Source organism: Nomascus leucogenys, chromosome 6, assembly GCF_006542625.1.
Source record: "Nomascus leucogenys isolate Asia chromosome 6, Asia_NLE_v1, whole genome shotgun sequence".
NCBI lineage: Eukaryota > Metazoa > Chordata > Mammalia > Primates > Hylobatidae > Nomascus > Nomascus leucogenys.
The window spans coordinates 45,614,081-45,638,376 of NC_044386.1; the positions used below are offsets into that span (position 1 = coordinate 45,614,081).

General features: G+C 36.3%; 1 protein-coding gene across 1 annotated transcript in view; it reads left to right on the top strand.

Annotated features, from left to right (window-relative positions):
• PRTG (protogenin) overlaps positions 1–24,296 on the top strand; it is a 123,388-nt gene that overhangs the window by 59,304 nt on the left and 39,788 nt on the right. The window contains exons 3-11 of the mRNA XM_030814056.1: positions 776–920; positions 2,202–2,335; positions 4,080–4,217; positions 4,503–4,661; positions 5,273–5,432; positions 6,630–6,877; positions 8,993–9,157; positions 11,000–11,305; positions 12,041–12,229. Of these exons, the coding sequence (XP_030669916.1) occupies positions 776–920; positions 2,202–2,335; positions 4,080–4,217; positions 4,503–4,661; positions 5,273–5,432; positions 6,630–6,877; positions 8,993–9,157; positions 11,000–11,305; positions 12,041–12,229 (1,644 nt within the window). The remainder of the gene's footprint in view (positions 1–775; positions 921–2,201; positions 2,336–4,079; positions 4,218–4,502; positions 4,662–5,272; positions 5,433–6,629; positions 6,878–8,992; positions 9,158–10,999; positions 11,306–12,040; positions 12,230–24,296) is intronic.

The window sequence follows — 24,296 nt, forward strand, 5'->3', positions numbered from 1 at the left end:
TAATCCCTATTTAATGGCCTATTGGACTTTTGACTTGAGACTTCTTTTTTCTATCCATCCTGATTAGTTTTTCCCACACATTGCTAATATCAGAACGTGTCTTTGCTCAGAAATCTTCAGTGATGCCTTAATTTGTACCATGATATAAATCTGTTTTATCTGTATTCTCCTTCAGCTTTCCCATAAACTCTTAATCTGAAATATTTTGCAATAGTTCTGGCTGTTTCCTCACAATCCTGTGAATGCAAAAAGCTTTGCATTTCTTGCCTCGGTACCTGCCTTCATGTTATTCTTTTCACGTGAAATGTTCTGTTCTTTCCCACCACCCCCCCCCATCTAAATCCAGTGGATTCTTCAAAAGCTAATTCAAAACCAGCTCCTGTAAATGGTTTTTACCTGATTAGTTTGAATTTATTTGTTTCCCTCTCCTCTGATATACAATAGTATTTGAAGTTTGTACCACACGGTTTAGTATGTAATTATATACCATTGTTTATTTTTGTTTCATATGTTAACTTTTTATCTCCAAATAGATGATAAGTTTCTTGCGAACCTATTTAGAATTTAATTCTGGGAAAGGCCAGACTCCGTAAATTGGGCAACTGCCCAGTGTTTTCTCCAAAATTATTCACTAAATTATCTTCATGCTGGTCAAGTTAGGTTGGTCTTATATCCAAGCAAGGGTTCAAGTCCAATAAGTAATATCTAGTGTAATGTTACTTCTAAGTGTTATTTTCATGCACTTATTCTGAATTTCTCAAACTTTATCTTATAGCTATTTCTGCATTTGAAGTTCAGCCAATTTCCACAGAGGTGCACGAAGGTGGAGTTGCTCGATTTGCATGCAAGATTTCATCCCACCCTCCTGCAGTTATAACATGGGAGTTCAATCGGACAACTCTACCTATGACTATGGACAGGTAGATGTAGATTTTGTCTTTGGAGATGATATGGGAGTAATGAAGACTTCATATGAGATTATATAGGGAGAAACACCATTATAGGCCTCATTTTTATTTAGGGCAGTAATAGCTGATTGCTTAAGACATTTCAAACTTAGCCAAAGAATTAGATCATCAGTCTCTGGCACATGGGGCATGGTTCCTGGTTTAGATCAGAATTTAAATAGATTATCCTACTGCCTTGATCCTTTCCTCAACCATCTGTTGTAACCATGACTGTCTGGCTGCAGCCCAGGGTTTTAGGAAATCAAATTACACTCTCATTGCTGGGAAGGGCAGTGTTGGTGTAAGGGTCTTTCATGTATGCCCTGGTAGCTGCCCACTCCTGTCTCTGCCTTCCACTTCCCAACCCCCTCTTTACTACAAATGCATACACGAGCACACATGCACACATCTAGTGTTCTGTGGGTGGTTGGGATTTAAAAATCAAGAACTTGATAGCAACTCCAAAAAGTTTGATTCCTGCCCTGCTCCTGAGTTGGCAGACATTTGCTAACATGGTAAAGCACTAAGATGGAATAAGTTATTCATGGAAGTGCTTTATTTTAAAAAAAAAAGCATATCTACATATGTCTTGGATAATATATGGATATTAATAGGTAAAAAAATCAGGAATTTGAAAAAAATTATACTAAACTCTGGGCCACCAGTTAGCTAAATCTATGCTAGAATGTCAAATGAGACTCTGTAAAATTCAACTGATAGATTGAATTCAACAAACCATATCATGCTGGATTGTTGATGTTTTAGAGAGCTTTAGTGACCCAAATGAAAACAATAGAATCAAGCTAATATTTTAAAAGGTCTTTAAAGTATTGCTTCTAGCACTGTAAAAAGGTTGAGTGTATTCCTATCACAGAATATGTTAAATAAAATATAAAATCTAGGCCCGGCACGGTGGCTCATGCCTGTAATTCCAGCACTTTGGGAGGCCGAGAGGGGCAGATCACTTGAGGTCAGAAATTCAAGACCAGCCTGGTCATCATGGTGAAACCCTGTCTCTACTAAAAATACAAAAATCAGCCGGGCATGGTGGCGCACCTGTAATCCCAGCTACTTGGTAGGCTGAGGCAGGAGAATCGCTTGAACCCTGGAGACAGACGTTCCAGTGAGCCGAGATCATGCCATTGCGCTCCAGCCAGGGCAACAAGAGTGAAACTCCATCTCAAAAATAAATAAATAAATAAATAAAATATGAAATATACTACAAAAAGTTTAGTTATCTTTCTCTCATAACAGGATAACTGCCCTACCAACAGGAGTATTGCAGATCTATGATGTCAGCCAAAGGGATTCTGGAAATTATCGTTGTGTTGCTGCCACTGTAACCCACCGACGTAAAAGTATGGAGGCCTCGCTAACTGTAATTCCAGGTACCACACAGAGTGGCTTTTTCCATTTTTATGACATTTTATTGGCGCAGTTGTTACTTTTTCTCCACTGCTGTAATAATGTGCCATAAAGTAGAATTTCACTGAAATTATTATAATCTACTTGGAAAATGGTCATTTTTAGTTATTACGCAACTCTTCTTTCATAGGCCGGTTTTCTATGTTATGTCAACATCTTTAAGAAATATGCAGTCTTAAGAAAGATTAACAAATATTCAGTCTTTGATATTCTATTCAATACCAAAATTCACTGATGCTCAGGTCCCTTATAGAAAATGGCATGTTATTTTCATTCACCTATGCACACCCTCCTGTATACTTTAAATCATCTCTAGATTACTTATAATACCTAATAATGTAAATTCTATATAAATCATTGTTATACTGTATTTTAAAATTTGTGTATTTTTGTTTTTTATTTTTTAAAAAAATATTTTCAACCTGCAGTTGGTTGAATTTACAGATGTGCAACCCGCAGATACTGAGGGCTGGCTATATTTCACTTTTGTTTTTAAAAGTGTAAAATACAGAAAGCACAAAAAAGAGAATAACAGTCCTCCATTTCTACCAGAATTGTCTATTGTGGAAAAAGATATGTTTGTTTCTAGTTGTATTCTTTTGCTTGTCGTTTAAAGAAATACCATGATTTGCATTTGTAAAAATGATACATGCATTTTATAAAAAGTAATGTTTATGAAAATAGAAAATATAAAGCTTCTATATTAAACAATTTTTAAAAACACAACAATAAAAGTTAAAAAATACCCTCAGTCTCAATGCAAAAATTATCATTGTTAATATTAAGCGAGCACAATTTTATGTATTTTGCCATACATTAATATAGATAGAAGGGAAACTAGAGAGATGCATATAAAGAAATAGATATTTCACTAAATTGCAATAGATGATAGTTTTTATTTTAAAGGTTAAGTTTGTTTAAATGTAGTAGAAGAAAACCTGGACTGAAGACATTGTTGAACTTCACATAAATGTTTATTCTTCAAAAGAGATACTGGTTTCTGACAGATCCTTTAAGGCTGAAAAAAGAAGAAATTTTGAAAAACATTAAGAGGCTGAAGTTATGTATTTAATGCTATGCTTTAATTTTAGGTAAATTAAATAAATTTTAGATAATTAAATTATATAAATAAGTGAATGCTTGAACCTCAATTAGAAGTAGTGATACGGAAAATAACCTGGATGTCCATCAACTGATGAATGGATAAATAAAATGTGTTCTATCTATACAATGATATATATTGCCCAATATAAAGGAATGAAGTACTTATACATATAACAACATGGGTGAACCTTGAAAACATTACACTAACTGAAAAGAAGCCATTCACAAAAGGCCACATAATATATGGTTCCATTTATATGAAATGTCTAGAATAGGCAAATCCAGAGAAACTGAAAGTAGATTCGTGGTTACTAGGTAGGCTGTGGAGAGAAGAAGAGATTGGGAGTGACTGCTAATGGGTTTGGGATTGTTTTGGAGAGTGATAAAAATGTTCTAAAATTAATTGTGGTAATAGTTGTACAACTCTGAAAACTCTAAAAATTATATACTTCAGATGGGTGAATTGTATGGTATGTGAGTTATATCTCAATAAAGTTCTTTTAAAAAAAGAAAAGTGAGTGATAAGAATAAATGTCTTACTAATTTCACGTATTATATCTTATTTATAATTTATTTTTATATTCTGTCTTTTCCTTCCCAAAGCTAAGGAGTCTAAATCCTTCCACACACCAATAATTATAGCAGGTCCACAGAACATAACAACATCTCTTCATCAGACTGTCGTTTTGGAATGCATGGCCACAGGAAATCCCAAACCAATCATTTCTTGGAGCCGCCTTGGTAAGTCTTCTCAGGAAAAACAAACAACAAAAAAATGTCTTTTCCTGAAATTTTGTTCATTCTAATGAAATTTATAAAATGTTTATTTTATATACAAAAACACAGGTTTGGCTATTGAATGTCTTAATTTTTTGGCATTTCAGTGTGTAGAGAAAAGGTATTAACATGGAGAATTTTATACTTAATTTTATACTTTTCGTGATTGATTGCTTGGATAGTGGTCTTTTGACATAATTTCAGATTATCTGTTACACTGTTTTAACTGAAGTATCCTCTTTGAAATAGATCACAAATCCATTGATGTCTTTAATACTCGGGTACTTGGAAATGGTAATCTCATGATATCTGATGTCAGGCTACAACATGCTGGAGTATATGTTTGTCGGGCCACTACCCCTGGCACACGCAACTTTACAGTTGCTATGGCAACTTTAACTGTATTAGGTATGTTCCTTTCATTCTGCAATCAGGGAAATCTTACATTTTAACATTTGCCGTTTTATCTCATTCATAGCTTACTTCTGTCTTTCTTGAGCTTTGTGGCATTGATATGAAGTATTGTAATCAAATGATGAATTTCAGGAAAAAATAAATATTTATGTTAAAATATAACTGTAGAATCATTCTGAGGTCACCATTCTGTTTACGTGCATACCATTATGTTTCTTCTTATTTAGGCTTCCCTTCTATTTCCATCACACCTACACACATATCCGTGTACCTATTTGCCAGTTTAAAAATTTAATCTCTTGATTATTGCCACTTGCGCTGCATTCGCGAGTGGCTGTATATTGTTCTTAGTTAAGGAGGATGATAGGTACATATATTTTAAGTGTGTCTGTATAGATGCTCTGAATAGGGAAATCATGGAGGAAGTGAACACTGAACAATGCTAAGAAAAGGCTCCTGGAGAGATGTGTGGAGATGTAGACAGGAGCTCGGCATGTCAGGCAACTTCAGGAATGGGACTTGTTTCATTTGCTGTTTTCTTCCTTGACCCTTTACATCATTCCTATTAGGATCACAGAAATATTTCATTTTTTCTTTAAAAATAGCTCCTCCTTCATTTGTTGAATGGCCAGAAAGTTTAACAAGGCCTCGAGCTGGCACTGCTCGATTTATGTGTCAGGCAGAAGGAATCCCCTCTCCCAAGATGTCATGGTTGAAAAATGGAAGGAAGATACATTCGAATGGTAGAATTAAAATGTACAACAGGTAGGCTGTGTCACTTTGCTACTATTTTATATATGATATAATGGCTTTAGTAATTTTTATGTGAAATGGTTATAATGATATCAAATACCTAAATTATCTTGATAGTTATTAACAAAATGAAGCTAAACTAAGACATTAAGATTTGTAACATTATTGTGTCATACATGTGCTATGCTAAATACTCATCGGTATTTTATACATGGGTCATGAAAGTGGTAGATGATAATAAAATGCATGTTACACAGTTCCCCAAACTCCAGGGTTCTAGTGCTGTTAAGCCACCACTAGAGTTAAGTTACCACAAGAAAGCATATTAGCTCTTTGGGGTCTTAGTTCCTTCTTCCACAAAGAGGAAATTAGAAGAAATAATTCTCTAATAATTTCTCTATAGTTAATGATTTTAAGAATTCATTTTTATTAGCATAAATACGAATTATTGTAACATTCTTGTGTTGAACAAAACTTAGAAATTTTTGTTTACCTGAATTCTATGTACACATTATAATATTCTGTAAATTAGATGCTATTCAAGTAATATAAATTCTTAATGAGCCAAATTTTAAAAAGTAAGTTAACTTACCTAAAGCAGAGAGCATTTGAATATCACAAATTCTAATGCAGACTCAAAAATGAGTAATTTTTAGTAATTAATGTAGAATATTTTTCACTAGGACAGATTACATAGGTTTTTTTTTTTGTTCTCAGTAACTTTTATTATCTAAAATGAGACTATAACCCAGACATGGTGGCTGTTGCCAGTAATCCCAGTGCTTTGGGAGGCCAAGGTGGGAAGATCACTTCAGCCCAGGAGTTTAAGACCAACCTGGGCAACACAGTGAGACCTTGTCTCTACAAAAACTTACAAAAAATTTAAAAATTACACATGCCTGGAGTCCCGGCTACTCAGGAGGATGAGGCAAGAGGGCGAGAGGATTATTTGAGCCCAGGAGTTTGAGGCTGCGGTGAGCTGTGATTGCGACACTGCACTTCAGCCTGGGTTACAGAGTGAGAGCCCGTCTCTTTAAAACAACAACAACAAAAAGAAAACTTCAAAAACAAAAACACACCAAAAGATCTTCAGGATTCCACATAGTTGCTGCAGGGTTCTACAAATGCTTGATTATTTAGCAATAGCTAAACTTTATTTTGAATTCATTCTTAGAATTTTTCATGGAAATAATTTTTTTCTTTCCCCAGTAAATTGGTAATTAACCAGATTATTCCTGAAGATGATGCTATTTATCAGTGCATGGCTGAGAATAGCCAAGGATCTATTTTATCTAGAGCCAGACTGACTGTGGTGATGTCAGAAGACAGACCCAGTGCTCCCTATAATGTACATGCTGAAACCATGTCAAGCTCAGCCATTCTTTTAGCTTGGGAGAGGCCACTTTATAATTCAGACAAAGTCATTGCCTATTCTGTACACTACATGAAAGCAGAAGGTAAGCAATTTTAGGAGTGCTTATTTTTAAGTACTCCTTGCTATCAAGGATTTGTTTTCAGTATGAATAATGCCTTACATAATCCATAAAATATTTTTGAAATTCTGTGGCATTTATCTTCTTTAATAAAAATAATCTATCACCTATGTATCTATTGTTTTCTAAATTTCATGTTGTATACTTTGTATATGTAAGTATAGTTTAAGATTTTTCTGTTTAGAAACAATTACCAGCTAATGCAAAGCATCACTGCCTGCTTAGAAATTACAAAGTGGTGTACTTACGAATTTCATTCCAGACAGGGTATAAATTCCTTAACTGAGACTTAATATACCAATTTAAGTATGCAGTTACATTAGAACAGTGGTGTGACTGTTTAGTAAAATAATAAACTATGTATATTTATTATTTTTAAGGGAGAAAGTAAACATTGTCAAATTCCCCATATTTTTGATTTTGTATATTTTAAATATTTTGTATATTTTGAATGTTTTCTGAAATCATTTAGAACCCTCTGAAAATTGAACAGGACATTCTTTACTGCTATCTCATCATATAAAAGTAGAAATCAAATGTGTCTTCAGATTTTTATTCAGAATTATTGGTTCTATTTTGGAGATTTAAAAATTTTTCTTATATTTTACTTTTAGCAAATATCTTAGAGGAAAAAGAGAAACTACTGATAAATCCTAGAAATTTATCTATTGATTTTTCATAGAAACCATGGTAGAGGCTTAGAAATTTCAGTTGTATACTTAAAAAGCCTAGCTTTTATGGAATATACGTTAAAAACAAATTCAAACACCTAAGGATGGGGGTATAATAAAATTAGCCATAGAAACAGGTGGTTTGTTGTTGCTGCTGCTATTTGTTTTTTGTACTTTGAAGTAGGGTTTTGAAAAGGAATATTTTGAATGTAAATCAGGGGTCATGGAAGCAAGAAGAATGAAAGTCTGATAACTGAGCATGCTGGAGTATGTTAATTCCCTTTTTAGTGATTTATGAAGGTAAAAGGAATGCTGGTTTTGGTGGGGACCACTCTTGTTCCCTATTATGGTTGTTTCATTAGAGCCTCCACATGCGGCTCAGTGGTCTATTCAGGAACGGAACAAGGCTTTTTAATTCGAACTCAAGGACCTTGTTTGGTAGGTCAGAAATCGTACTATGCAGCTCCTAATTAACAAGCCATTAGCCAGTCTGTTGTGAAATGCCTGTAATCTTGTCTAATTAAAATGCTATCAAGTTAATTCAGAAATGTGGGAAAACTTAATACTGGAATTTGCCTTCTGTTTTGTTTATAAATCCAGTGTGGGGAGAAGGGACTCCGTCCTTAGAGAGATTTGATTAAGTTGACATGCGTTTACTGTGAATTGTTAGCAAAGCACAGTGGCTGCCAATGCTCTTGTTCCACTTTACAGGTTTGCTCTGTAGGAATTAAATCCTACAAAGACAAATCCTCTTCTATACCTTGTCATGCATATTTGATTAAGAGTTGCTGAGAATTTTTTTCTCTTAAAAAAAAAAAAACTCACTGTGGGACAAAGCATTTTGAGGCACATTCTGTGACTCCCAGTTTTTTTGCCCTCAGTATTACAAATAAAAGAACAACTTATGTCAGTCAAATTTAATAGAATCTCTAGGGGCAAAATGAGATCTTTCGCAGGACAACTTTTGGTTTGGTTTGTTTTTCTAAAGAGTGGAGCTGTTATATTCCCTACTGTCTCTCCATTTATGTTTAAAAGAAAAAAACCCCATGAGTTGAAGCAAGTAAAGTTTACACTGTTATGAATTACAATATTCTGTTGTGTTAAGCTCTGTTATGTTACTACTGTACATTGTCTCTGCTGTGGGTTTTGACTAGATGGTAAATGAAGTTTAGAGAAGATGAATTCTTTTCAGTTTGATTTATTCAGGAAAAATGTCCTCTAGTAATTTGTAGCGAAATATGGTTACCTTTAGAAAATAAAGACCTTCGTGTTCACATTTTGTAAAGGGGCACAGAAGATAAGAGACTGAGATTAGACCCAAGGACTAGTGTTTCACAGTGCAGGAAAATGGTCTTGTTAATTTTATTTTGAATATCTGTCATTTTAAAACGTGGATTCTTTAATTTAGGTTTAAATAATGAAGAGTATCAAGTAGTCATTGGAAATGACACAACTCATTATATTATTGATGACTTAGAGCCTGCCAGCAATTATACTTTCTACATTGTAGCATATATGCCAATGGGAGCCAGCCAGATGTCTGACCATGTGACACAGAATACTCTAGAGGATGGTAAGAAAACATGATTCTAGATCATTTCAGTATGAACATTCGTATGTTTTGTCAATTTCAATGAATAAATGTGTTTTAAAGAAAATATCCTCCTTTTGGTTAAAAAACAAGTATGTTAAATTTACCGTTCAAAATCTCACTCTTGCTTTTTTGCCAGTAACATGATAAGGATAAAGAGCACTTTCAGAATATAAAATTTAATAATAAAATTCTTATATTCCCATTGCATTTCTTCAAACGTTGCTAGTTTAAATTGTAAATATGTTGCAAACTTTTTCGTACTGAATAGAACAAAATGTGAGTTTTTCTAAGCATGAATAACTGTAATGACTGTTACATATTGAGTGTATGCAGTGACCAGGGCCAGAGGTACTGGACTTCTGAAACTCGGACTTTATACAGTTTATCACCTGTCAAAAAATTCTTAGCACTTAGTACCTGTTGATTAAATACAATATGCTTATACTCCTTAAGGGGGAAAATATTACTTGTTCAGTTTATTTCCTAACCATGAGTTGAAAATTGAGTTGTGGTTCTTTTAGGGAAGGCCAGACCTTCATATTATTCTTATAATGGTGGGAAATTTCATCCATTAAGATAGCCCTAGAGAACTGATTCTCCTCCTCTGAGTCTTCATATCATATTGTAAAAGAAGGGATCTGTCTTTCCATAGTCTCTAGAAGACCTTTTTTAGCACCCTGCAATGTGAAAGGGAATGATTTGATATATGCTTAATCATACTGTTCTCCCTTAGCAAATGTTTTATCCTCAAGCAGTGGTCTGCTCTTCGTTTTTAAAATGTTTTTATATAAATAATCTCCAAATCTTTTTTTTTTCATTTAGGTCCCAGATCTCTTATATCTTTATAATGCCACTTATTTAGGTGTTTATAAAATCAGACTTAGACTACATGAAAAAAGGTTCACTTAGGTGGATACTGAATTCCAAATTTTAGTTTTTATTTACGAGCCTGTTCTACTTTAGAGGGAACTATAGTATATATGACATCTCTAGTTACCTCGTTACTATTAACAATCTCTGTTATGCATGTCTAAGGTGAAAAGCAGGCTAATAGAGTTGTGTGTGTGTGTGGTCTATTCTGTCTGTATATTCTTGAAGAAAGTGAGTCTTAGCATAGCAGGGAAATACTGTAAAAGGAGCTATTATTATTTTCTTCATTTTGTGTCTGAAGAAACTTAGATACAGAGAAGTTAATTTGGCCAAGATCACAGTCGTACATGGTAGAACAAGGATTCAGACACACAGAAGCTAACTCTAGAACCCGTCAACTCTTAGTATTAGACCGCCTGTCACTGTATTTGACTCATTTTCCTGAAATGCCAGTTTTATTAAAATGTTTGGAGGAAAAACTGTTTTTATATTAAACAACATATGTTGTAATTAGAAATACAAAATTCACATTAATTTTTAAGATGCAACTCTTACACTTCAAAATATTATTTGCTTGTTTATAACTGTAGAATCCTAGGCTTCCCCACCTTTGTATAATTCACTCTCCCTTGTTTCAAAGCCCTTTGGTGGAATTATTTGAGAAGTATTCTCATATTTTGTATGAATATCAAATATTCTCATATTTGTTCCAAACAACAACAAAACAATCACAGCCACAGTGAAGAATATCTTCTATTCTTTGTTTCCACACACTTAGCCCTCCCTCGTTATTTTTCTGGTTTGTACTCTATTTCACTGAAAACCTCTGCTAGGGCTGAAAGTATCTCTTCTTTATGATATGTTGCTAATTAAGAGAATTCAGTTACTGCTGTGCTAAGTGGCAATTCGATTCTAAATATTTATAAACAACCTGTTTTCTTCTATGACTAGTTCCTCTGAGACCTCCTGAAATTAGTTTGACAAGTCGAAGTCCCACTGATATTCTCATCTCCTGGCTGCCAATCCCAGCCAAATATCGGCGGGGCCAAGTGGTGCTGTATCGCCTGTCTTTCCGCCTAAGTACTGAGAATTCCATCCAAGTTCTGGAGCTCCCGGGGACCACGCATGAGTACCTGTTGGAAGGCCTGAAACCTGACAGTGTCTACCTGGTTCGGATTACTGCTGCCACCAGAGTGGGGCTGGGAGAGTCATCAGTATGGACTTCACATAGGACGCCCAAAGCTACAAGCGTGAAAGGTGAATTTCTGAAGACTGTTAAGATAAGACAGTATTTTTACTTTTGAATCAAGTTTTTCTTCTCTAAGTTATGTTTATATTTTTAAATTTTGTTTTACAAATAAAAATATTCCATAGGTGGTGGACTTAATTGAAAAAAATTAAACTTTTTATTAAGTACTCGCTTTTGCATAGAGTTTATTTGTGTGTAAACTTTTTGGTTGCGCTATTACTTTGCTTGGCAAATCCCTCATGGACAGATCAGTCCAAATCAAACTGAGTTTCCAAAGTAAGATATTCATAGAGGCGTAATTAATATTATTGCCATATATTTTTAAAATCCTTAGTATGGGAAGACTATAGGACTGCGAAATTCTAGACCCTTCTGTTTGACTAATGTGGAATGTAGCATGACTGGTTTTCTCGTTAATTGACTGACAATAGCGCCTCTTCTCTATATCACAGAGGAGTGTTGGCCAAAATTAGAAAGTATTTATTGCCTCTTTGAAAAGAAATTAAATATCCAGATATTATTATTTATATATCTTGGTCTTTTTAAGATAGTATTTTATGTATTTTAAATTTTGATCTCAAAGTTTAATATTATTGTGAAATTTGGAAAGTTAGGTTACAATATAATTTTTGGATTGAACCTTTTGGTAATTGTTTGCTTAAAACTGAGAGAACTACCCTATTCTCTGTCTTTATATGGATGTTGGGTTGTTTATACATACATTTTCTGATGAATTTTACTAGCCCCTAAGTCTCCAGAGTTGCATTTGGAGCCTCTGAACTGTACCACCATTTCTGTGAGGTGGCAGCAAGATGTAGAGGACACGGCTGCTATTCAGGGCTACAAGCTGTACTACAAGGAAGAAGGGCAGCAGGAGAATGGGCCCATTTTCTTGGATGCCAAGGACCTACTCTATACGCTCAGTGGCTTAGGTGAGTGAGTTTGTACTGTGTTTTTCCCTTTTTCCTTCCTCTCTGACCAACTGGAAAAAAAGTTGTTGGATATAAAGCAGGAGAACTGACTTAATGTTACAAAGAAAAGAATTGATTTTACTATGTCAGTGTGTATATGCTACTGCTGAAGCCGATGATTGGTCTTTGACTTAGCATTGTGAGTCCAATGGCAAAATATCAGGCAACCATTGTATCTTTCTATCTTTGTCCAGTTCTGCGAATCTGCTTTTCTTTGTGGAGTTCACTTCTGTTAGATTGAGTTCCTGATCAATTATTGTGAGAATAGGATGTAGAATAGGAATTAGAATAGGGATATCACCAAATCATACTCAGTGGTTAAGTTTCACTTAAAATGTGCCTGAGAGTGCTATATAATTGCTATATAATTACAAATTAGGTATAAAATAATGCCCTTACATACGACCCGTGTAACTGTGAATATTTATGTAGCTCTAACCCAGGAACACTGGAGAAAAAGCAGTTAATTTTGTGTTTGAGTTCATCAGTGTTCTGAAAGACACTGTTTTATTCCCTAGTCTTCCTATCTTTGTAGAGTGAAAGGAATTTCATGATGTACACATGTTGAGTAGAAAGTAAGTATATCTAAAATATAATACATGAGCCAGGCATGGTAGCTTATGCCTGTAATCCCAGCACTTTGGGAGGCCAATGCGGGTGGATCTCTTGAGGTCGGGAGTTCAAGACCAGCTTGGCCAACATGGTGAAACCCCGTCTCTACTAAAAAAATACAAAAATTAGCTGAGTGTGGTGGCACGCTTCTGTAATCCTAGCTACTTGGGAGGCTGAGGCAGGAAAATAGCTTGAACCTGGGAGGCAGAAGTTGCAATGAGCCAAGATCGCACCACTACACTCCAGCCTGGGCGACGGTGCAAAACTCTGTCTGAAAAACAAAAACAAAAAAAGAATAAATGGATATAAACTGATATAAACTCATCAAGGTACAAAATGTACATTTAGCTATTTGTTGCTCATAAGTAGATTTTTACCCTTAAGTACAAAGCAGTCCCTTTAATTATGATGACCAACCTGCTAAATACCTACTGAATTGTTACACCTTCTGGACATATTAGGATTTTACAATTACTCTAGCTTTTCCTTTCACAGACTGCCCTGTGAAGGTGAGGGGAGGTAAAAGGCTCAGCAGCCCAGCCATGGGCTTCTCCGTGTCCTTCCCTGGCCTCACGGTAGCACAGGCTGTGAGAGCAGCGTTAGATTTGAGTCTCTGCACAGTAAGAAGCAGTGGTGGGAGACTGTTTTCAGATGCAGGGAAGTTCTGTGGAACTTCATCCTGTGGTTCTATGCAGTTTTCCAGATGGTATTTTGCTTATAATCTCGTTATGTTGGTTTTTAATTTAATCTGCATTCGGTTAAATAAGTTTCACTATTGATCTCTGTCACACAGTTTTTTCTTTTCTTTGTGTGCACACACACAAAGTGTGTGTGTGTGAGACGGAGTTTCACTCTTGTTGCCCAGGCTGGAGTGTAATGGCACGATCTCAGCTCACTGCAACCTCTGCTTCCAGGTGCAAGCGATTCTCCTGCCTCAGCCTCCTGAGTAGCTGGGATTACAGGCATGCACCAACACGCCCAGCTAATTTTGAATTTTTAGTAGAGATGGGGTTTCTCCATGTTGGTGAGGCTGGTCTTGAACTCCCAACCTCAGGCGATCCGCCCATCTTAGCCTCCCAAAGTGTTGGGATTACAGGCGTGAGCCGCCGTGCCCGGCCTGTCACACAGTTTTATAAATGATGAGGAGAAATTACATACGTTCCACCTTCCTTAAGCCATTGATACTGAGATGACATTAGCCCAACCTACTGCCACGGAAGCCAGCAACATTTATTCCCAGTCATGGCTTCTCAGTATTCTGTCCCTTTCCCTGCATATTATTGATTCGAGAAAATCTCGCTTAGTTATTGTGTAAGAAACATGATTTGGGACAATCGTTGATGAAGAATCATAGATCGAGCTTACTACTGCTCATTTTCTCACTGTTAAAGGAAATATGAATATATAGAAGATACAAAAATACATTATTAGCATGCTTTTCTTATACATCACAGGGAGCTTATTCTAAATAGGTGACTAATTTATTAGAAAAAAACTTGGGTTGTGAAAAGTTTAGAGACAGTTTATTAAAACTTTGGCAATTAAAAGCAACTCTTCAAAATTTTCTACAGATACATATATACATATATATACACACACACATGCATGTATGTATGTATTTATTTATTTATAAAGAGGAAGACCCATTGATCTTTGTTGAACTTTTTAAATCATCTCTGAACTATATAGTCAACTTTTAAAACTATAAACCTTTATTTTCTCCTACATTTTAAAAATAAATCATGTATTACTGCCCTTGTTTTTACGTTGTAAAATCCACTGTGTATGCTATTTGAGGTAAATCCATTTAAAATCACTTCTAATGCATAAACTGGGAAATTATTTTGTCAATATACTATGTCTATTAAAATAGCTGCATGTTTCCTGACTGTGGAATTATATTGAGTGATTGGACTGATTGCAGTTCAGGATAACAGAATCCTCTTGCAGCTGTAGAGACTTTCTTGTTAGACAGCAGGTTCCACACCCCTGGAGCTACCAAGTCACGGCTGGAATGAGTGACTAGCAGGGTTGCAGTTGTGTGGATTCAAGTATTGTGCAGCTGTTGACTGGATCACTTTTAAGGTGCCTTTTAATCTTGAGACCACTATGGTCTAGTCTTACTTTCCCAGAAGGTCAGTGTTGGGGCCTTGCCAAACTTGTAGCAGTCAAATACGTTTAACTCACTAAGCAGGCAAGTGTTAGCAGCTATCCTTTCCTTCTGTCTTTTGAATATTGGAAGGGGAGTATGTTCTGTTAACTGGACAGCTGACCATCTGTGACCATTTTTAGTGAGAGCATCTGGCAGTAGCTGCCTGTTTAACAGAGAGTGATGTGTCTGGAGGGCAGTAGGTTAAGGGAATCCTATCTGTGTCTTGCATGGTGAATACTTGCTTTCACTGAGCTTTTGCACATTAAAGATACTTTAACTGGAGCTAGATTTGCTAAGTAGGCTTGGAAATAAAATTTAAATGCTTCTGTTTGCTGATTCAATGTCAATTTGAGTAACAAACTGGTGTCTCAAAATTTCATTTTCATACTAATCCCCTTTCTGATGCCTTTATACACATCTTTTTATTTTTACTTCTGATAATTAAGTTTTTAATTTAAAAAGCATATTATTGGGACATACTCTCCTTGGTAATACACACAGTTCTTTGTTTCTGAAAGAAAGAAAAAGATGAATGAACTTATATATTTCATTTAACAAGCATTTTCAAATATTTTTCTGAGACGTAGTACTGTACATAAAAAGGTGTTGTAACAGATGTAATATCTGCTTAAAACAGGAAACATTAAACAAAAGACATTAAATTGACGATTTTTCCAATATCTGCACAAATTTCTAATAAACTAAATTTAATTATACTTAGTAATGAAAGTTATTTTAGAACTTTTTACTCTAAAACCTCGAAGCTCAGTTCCCTAGATGTACAGTTTTTTTAAAGTAGCTAAAAAGATTATTGTGTCTTTCATAGTATAAATATTGGCAGAGTGATGGAAATGTTTTGATGTTAGCTTGTTTGATTTTAATGACTTTAAAATATAGTTTGATTTTAATTAAAACTGGTTTACTTTGGGGGTGGGGTTGGAAAAAAGTATTTGACTTGTGATTTAATACATTTGTATGATTTGTTCTAAGTGGTGATTTGAGACTTTGTATCTTTGTGGTGATTAATTTCACTTAGATTTTTTTCCCCTAGGCACTTTCAGTGTTTAGCTTAGTTGTAAGTAGGATTTTTAAATACTTGTTATATTCATCTCACAATAAACTGAAGCAAAATTAGTAACATACTTGTGTTCCCTGATAATTGATTGAAATAATTTGTTCCTCTTTTTTCATCTGTTTATTTCAGAAATTGGCTTTAAATTCTGAAGTTAGCTTGTAATTACAAAGGAACTGTTTTCACAAGCTGTCAAAAACTGTTCTGAATTATTAAGTCTTTATTTGAAAGAATGAAAAGGGGCAGACTTTTATGTAGTACTATTGTTAGTTTAACATTTAGGACACTGATGTTAGATCATCTTTAGCTTTTATTTTGCCGAAGAACTTGAGCTTGTTAATTATTTTATTTAATTTTACAGTAAGCATGATTAGTGTGAGCATGAGATTTCACACCAATTATAAATGAATAATTAAAATAATAAACTATACACTACAGCATTTTATTTATTTATTTGAGACGTAGTCTCACTGTCACCCAGCCTGGAGTGCAGTGGTGCCATCTCGGCTCACTGCAACCTCTGCCTCCCAGGCTCAGGCAATCGTCCCACCTCAGCCGGGTCCTGAGTGGCTGGGACCACAGGTGTGCGCCACCATGCCGGGCTAATTTTTGGTAGAGACGGGGTTTCATTCTGTTGCCCAGGCTGGTCTTGAACTCCTGGACTCAAGCCATCCACCTACCTCAGCCTCCCAAAGTGCCAGGATAGTAGGCGTGAGCCACCACACCCAGCCTGATTCATTCTGTCAAACAGTCACAAAATAAATTGATTTAACTGAACTCAGTAAACTTCTTTAAAGAAATACTTTTGGAAACTACCTGCCTTGTAGGCTAGAGAACTGACAAAAGTGTGAGTACAAATTATAACAAAAGAGAATATTTAAAAACTATCATATTTCACTTTCTTCACTATTAAATATTTTTAAGTTACCCTTTCTTTTGTTATGTTTAATATATTATTATGCCAAAGTATGTTGAAACTTCAACGTAGACTTTTTTCTTAATTTGCCAATAGAGCAGAAATTTTTGAATATTTCATTCTCTGCAGTATCTTAAAATGCCAAATATGATTGATACTCAACTCAAATTTTAGAACTTAATATTTGAAAAATTTAGAAACCAATACTTCAAAAGAAATGAAGCATTTACTTCTAAAAAAATACTACTGCATTAAGATAGTAAAAAAGAAAAGATTTTTCATTTGCCAATTTGCAGCTACCTCTAATTAAAAATAAAGTGTTACAGATTGATGAAACTGTAAGAGCTATATAAGAATTACAGTGCATTATCTGTTTTTTTTTTTTTTCTTAAATTATTTGTCTTAAACGAAAGGTCTCCTGCCATTGTAAAATACTTTGGGTGTTCTCTGGATGAATTAGAGGTATATCTCCTCTTTACATTTGGAAAAATACTGCCCAGATTTTAAGTCTCAACTCTTCTGGGAAACCTCTTGTGACACTCTAAATGGTGTCAGTCATTCCATGGTACATCATTTACAATGTTCTATTACAGAAATCGCCTGGCACTGACGGTAAAAGAAAAACATTAGTCAAATAAGTTTCTTGTCTGTTGCCTGGATTTGACTTCAAATTTCACAACTTATTAACAAACTAAATCCTAGCTGTTCACCTAATCTTTTAGGTAAGGATAATGGTATTGATTTTAGAATGTTAGGGAGATTAAATGAAATAATGCACATAAAAGTTAGCATAGTGCCTGGGAAAATTGCATTGTAAGTTCTCAACAAATGTTAGTTGTTTTTGTTATTAAAATTGTTATCCTCCCAGGAGAGCAGTGTATTTAGAAATTGAGCCTGTATTTAAAAATTGTGTCTGTATGTTTTAAAAATATTTTTTCAAGTAATTTACCATGATCACTAGATTTGAAAGCTAATACGTCTTGAGCTTTAAAATGTATGTGGATTACCCACAGATCTTGTTAAAACACAGATTCTAATATTCAGTAGGTTTGGGAGGGGCCTGAAATTTTTGCATTTCTGCCCACTTTGAGAAGTAAAGATCTAGGCCAGGAGTAAGCAAACTTTTTCTGTAATGGGACAGACCGTAAATATTTTAGGCTTTATGGGTGTTATGGACCCAATGTTTGTGTCTTCCCAAAATGTATATGTTAAAGCCTTCACCCTAAATGTGACTCTGTTTGGAGATAGAGCCTGTGAAAAGATAGATGATGAAGGTTAAATGAGGTCATAAGAGTGAGGTTCTAATCCAGTAAGGCTGATGCCCTTATAAGAAGAAGAAGAAATGCCAGAGCATGCTCTCTACCATGTGAGGATGTAACAAAAGCCCAGTCACCTGTGAGCCAGGAAGAAAGCCCTCACCAGAAACTGAATCCTGCCAGAGCGTGATGTTGGACTTCTCAGCCTCTAGAACTGAGAGAAAACAAATTTCAGTTGTTTAAACCACTCAGTCTATGGCGTTTTGTTATGACAGCCTGAGCAAGACTGATACAGTGGGCCATATAGTCTCTTTCACAAGTATTCAACTCTGCTACTGCAGCACAGAAGCAGCCTTGGAAAATACATAAATGCATGCGTGTGGTTATGCTCCAATAAAACTTCATTTGTGGACACTAAAGTATGAATTTCATATAATTTTGACATGTCACAAAATAGTATTCTTTGAAACATTTTGTTCAGGCTGGGTATAGTGAAATATAGTCTCATGTCTGTAATCCCAGCACTCTGGGGGGCTGATGTGGGTGGATCACTTGAAGTCAGGAGTTCGAGACCAGCCTGGCCAACATGGCATAACCCTGCCTTTACTAAAATTACAAAAATTAGCTGGGGGTGGTGGTGCATACCTGTAATCCCAGCTACTCAGGAGGCTGAAGCAGGAGAATTGCTTCAACCTGGAAGCCAGAGGTTGCAGTGAACCAAGATTCCGCCGCTGCACTCCAGCCTAGGTGACAGAGCAAGACTTTGTCTCAAAAAGAAAAAAAAGGAAAAAAGAAAAAAAGAAAAATTTTTTTAACTACTGAAAAATTAAAAAAAAAAAAAAGAAAAAACGTTTTTAGCTGACAGTTATATCAAGGGCACCAGGCCACATTACTAGAATTTGGAAGTTCTAGATTTAGACTGTGTATAGTTCTTGCTTCTCAAAGTGCAGTCCCAGGACCAGCAGCATAATCTGGGAGTTTATTGAAATGCTGAATTTCAGGCCTCCCCTCTACCTATTGTTTTAACACATAAGGGTAAGGAATTTTGACATTAGGTTTATGCCTTTCTTCTTCTTCTTCTTCTTCTTTTTTTTTTTTGAGACGGAGTCTCGCTCTGTAGCCCAGGCTAGAGTGCAGGGGTGCATTCTCAGCTCACTGCAAGCTCCGCCTCCTGGGTTCACACCATTCTCCTGCCTCAGCCTCCCAAGTAGCTGGGACTACAGGCATCCGCCACCATGCCCGGCTAATTTTTTTAGTAGAGACGGGGTTTCACCGTGTTAGCCAGGATGGTCTCGATCTCCTGACCTCATGATCCACCCGCCTCGGCCTCCCAAAGTGCTGGGATTACAGGCGTGAGCCACTGCACCTGGCCAACGTGCAGTTTTAACTTCTGTAATACTTCACCTAACTCCTCGTGAAGACATTGTCTAGGAGATAGTGTCAGTTAGAAATGCCAAATTTCTGCCTGGTCCGGTAGCTCACACCTATAATCCCAGCACTTTGAAAGGCTGAGGCAGGAGGATTGCCTGAATCAAGGAGTTTGAGACCAGCCTGGGCAAGATGGTGAGACTCCATCTCTACAAAAAATCAAAAAGTTACCTGGGCATGGTGGTACATGCCTATGATCCCAGCTACACAGGAAGCTGAGGTGGGAGAATCAGTTGAGTCCAGGAGGTCGAGGTAGCAGTGAGCCGTTTGCATCACTGCACTCCAGCCATGGTGAGGTAGGGCCTGTGAGACCCTGTCTCAAAAAAAAAAACAAAAAAAAAGACATTGTTTCTAAATTTAGATTAGAACTTTACATACATGTATATAACGATATAAAGCTGCTTAGTTTAAAAACATAAGGTTGTTATCTGTACCAATTTAATTAGCATATCTTGTTTTATAAATTTTTATATTAAAGTTTATTCATCTTGGCCAGGCGCAGTGGCTCACGCGTGTAATCCCAGCACTTTGGGAGGTCGAGGCGGGTGGATCACCTGAGGTCAGGAGTTCAAGACCAGCCTGGCCAACATGGTGAAACCCCATCTCTACTAAAAATAACAAAAATTAGCTGGGCGTTGTGGCAGATGCCTGTAATCCCAGCTATCCGGAAGGCTGAGGCAGGAGAATCGCTTGAACCCAGGAGGCGGAGGTTGCAGTAAGCCGAGATTGCGCCATTGCACTCCAGCCTGGACAACAAGAGCGAAACTCCATCTCAAAAAACAAAAACAAAAAAACACCTCCCCCCCCGCCAAAACAAAACAAAACAAAAAAACTGTACACAAATGTATAGCTCTATTCACAGTTGCCAAAACCTGAAAACAACCTAAATGTCCTTCATCAGGTGAACAGATAAACTGCAGTACATCTGTACCATTGGAATACTCCTCAGCAGTAAAAAGCAGCAAACTATATTGCTGCTTGCAACAATTCATGGATGAATATCAATGTCATTATGCTGAGTGAAAGACGCCAGTCTTAAAAGGTTACATTCTGTATGACTTCATTCATGTGACACTCTTGAAAAGTGAAAACTGGGGCCAGGCGTCGTGGCTCACGCCTGTAATCCCAGCACTTTGGGAGGCCGAGGTGGGTGGATCACCTGAGGTCAGGAGATTGAGACTAGTGTGGCCAACATGGTGAAACCCTGTCTCTACTAAAAATACAAAAATTAGCCAGATGTAGCTGGCACCTGTAATCCCAGCTGCTCGGGAGGCTGAGGCAGGAGAATCACTTGAACCTGGGAGGCAGAGGTTGCAGTGAGCTGAGACAGCACCATTGGACTCCAGCCAGGGCAACGAGAGTGAAACTTTGTCCCCCCACCAAAAAAAAAAAAAAAAAAAAAAAAAGAAAAGAAAAGTGAAAACTATATGGATGGAAAACAGATCAGTGATTGCCATGATTAGAGATGGGGGCAAGACTTGACTACACAAAGGCTTCTGGATGTGATGAAATTGTTCTTTTTCTGGTTGTGGTGGTTGCACAAATCTATACATGCATTAAATAGGACCATACAACAAAAAAAATAAGTTTCAGTATATGTTAATTTTTAAATTAAATCAGAAGACTGAAGGTTTTGAGATCAGATGACCAGGGTTTGATCCCAGCTCTCCAGCCCACTAAGAGTGTGATACTGGGCCGGGCGCGGTGGCTCACGCTTGTAATCCCAGCACTTTGGGAGGCTGAGGCGGGCGGATCCCGAGGTCAGGAGATCGAGACCACGGTGAAACCCTGTCTCTACTAAAAATACAAAAAATTAGCCGGGCGTGGTGGCGGGCGCCTGTAGTCCCAGCTACTCGGAGAGGCTGAGGCAGGAGAATGGTGTGAACCCGGGAGGCGGAGCTTGCAGTGAGCCGAGATTGTGCCACTGCACTCCAGCCTGGGCGACAGAGCCAGACTCCATCTCAAAAAAAAAAAAAAGAGTGTGATACTGGTAAAGTCACTTGACCTCCATAAACCTCAGTTTCCCCTAGACATTTAGATTGCTCAGGATTGAATGTGGAACCCACAGGACAGTGGGTTGATAGATAGTAAGTGCTCAATAACTGTTATCTGTAAATATGATTAAGGAGAGGAAGAAATTAGAATGATGCTCAAGTGTTCTAAGGGATGGTGCTTTTACTCTGGAGTAGGGCTTTCAGAAGACCAACCAGGATTGGGGAAGTAGGAGATAACTGAGTTCACTTTTTATCATATTGGGTTGGAAAGGTTGGTGTCCCAGTGGAGATGTCAATAGCAGCTTAATATATGGGTTTAGATTTCAGAAGAACTGAGATGGCGAATTATTGTTGTGCAGTTGGAAGTTAAGGCTGTGGACCAGCGTCTCTCTAGCTTAGCTACTTTGAAAGAAATTATCAGACTTCAGCAGAAGAAACTAGTCAGCATAATTGTAAAACAAAGGAAGTTAGGTCACTTTTAGGAAAGAGAGGTACATCCAGCAAATCTCATTGAAATTTCTCTGATTATGTGAAACTTCAAACTTTCTCATTTTCTGAGATATATCTCTCAGTGGAGTCCCTTTAAAAAAAAAAAAATCTTCAAAGACTTTCAAAAACTGAAATTTTTCAATATAGATAAGGTCATATTTATATTTGATCTTAGTTTGGTGAAATTCTAAACATCTATCAGTCTCTCTTGCCACAAAAGATGGAGGAATTTTTAATAAGAAAGAAGCAAAGGAAATCAGGCTGCCATATTATGGGAGAAATATAGATGACATTCCAAATGGAACCTCCTAGCAAGTTACAGAAGATATTTTGCTTTCTTCAATATTTGAAAACCTTTTTAAAACTTTTTTTTTGTAACCCAGTTGAATGCAGTAGCACAAACTTCATGATTTGCATTTCTGCCTCTTAAATTCAGAGGATTGCAAACAATATTAAAATAACAGTGCTGCTGGAGAGAAGAAATACCTTTTACTTGCGTGCTGTATATAGCACTGTATCAGAGTTGTATTAATGTCACCTTATGGGATGTTACAGATCACTTTATTTCATACTTAAATCATTTTGGAAAAAGAAGAAAGACAGCGATATATGCCTATACTTCTTAAACATCTTTTTCACCATCTTTAAGAAAGTTCAACTTTCCAAAAAATTTCAAACACAAATAATTGGGAAAAGAATTTTGATGTTTTTTTCCCTGGACCTTTATATCCTTAGCCTTGAACAGTCATCACCTTTCAAAATGCTCTAAAACATGGAGGGCTCTGTGAAAAACATCTGTCTTGTTATTGAGGTGAAAAATGTGAACAAAATGATACACAGCTACTCCTCTTTTTTTTTTTTTTTTTTAAGTATTAAGCAAGGTTTCTTTTTCCTCCAAGAATAAAACTGATGCATTTGCCTAAATGGTAATCACTTTTGTAGGTTTGAAGTTGTTTTACTGCTTTAGCAGCTGTGTGGCAAGTTTTCTAGCAGACAATGGTGGTGGGGAGGGGGGATCAGTTGCATCTGGTTTCTCTTTGTAGAATGACTGAAAAGTTGATATTTAGTGGTTTTCTTGAGAAAGCAGTTCATGTGAAGAGTAACTTTTTTTAGTACTTAAATTAGCTTGCTGTGATTCATATGCATGCGTTTTGTCTTCCTGCTTAAAAAAGAAAAGAAAGAAAGAGTAAAGAAAATTGTCTACCCTGAAACTACATAGCACAGATAACCCTTTGACCTTTGGCACTGGGTAAAGATTTACAGTACTTGTGGAGCCTCACTCCACATGCCTGACTGAAAAGAACCCTAAATAAAGTAAGGCCCCTGTGGAGATGGGGAAAATAAGCAGGATATGAGGAAGTTCCATTATTTCATGTGGCTGTGTTGCCGCTATTGTTGTTTTAATCAGTTTATAAGGTGAAATACCAGTTGGGATGCATTTCCAGTTTAGGAGGTCCGACGTCAGTTAAGTTTGTGCTCTGATTTTGGAAGAGTTGGAGTCGAGGTTACCCTGGGCATAGTGTCCTTCTCTGTCTCTCTTGTACTCGGGGAATATCCCCTCCTCCTGGCTCCCTCAAATTAAATTCCCATTTGAAATATCTGGATAGTTGTTTGTTTGTTTTAGGGAAAGCAAGACAAAACCTTTTTTTTGTTTGTTTTTAAGAAATGGGCATGATCAAAAGATAGGGGACAGTGGAATCCCCTGTCACTTTATGTGTTAAGAAATTAAATTTTTCTTCAGATTTAAAACATAAGAAACACATGAGAACAAAATTAGTTCCCCATTGTCTCCAGAAAAATTGGTTTAACTCTGCTCCAAATGGCGCATCAAATTGAGACCTTTGAAGAAATTTTCATAATTTATTACATAACAATACTCAGATACTGAGATCTATTTAATACTTAATAGCTTTCCACTGACTGTGTATCTCTTTTAAAATAAGTCAATATTTTTATAGCACTTTGTATTCATATCTTGAGATTTACCTACTAAATTTATTTTACTGCTTTTTGTTTCCTTTTTATATGTGCTAATAAAACCTCAAATAAAAGTTTCCTTGGTCTTAGGAAGATGCACCTAGGTATAGACAGGCTGTTGATTGTCTTGTA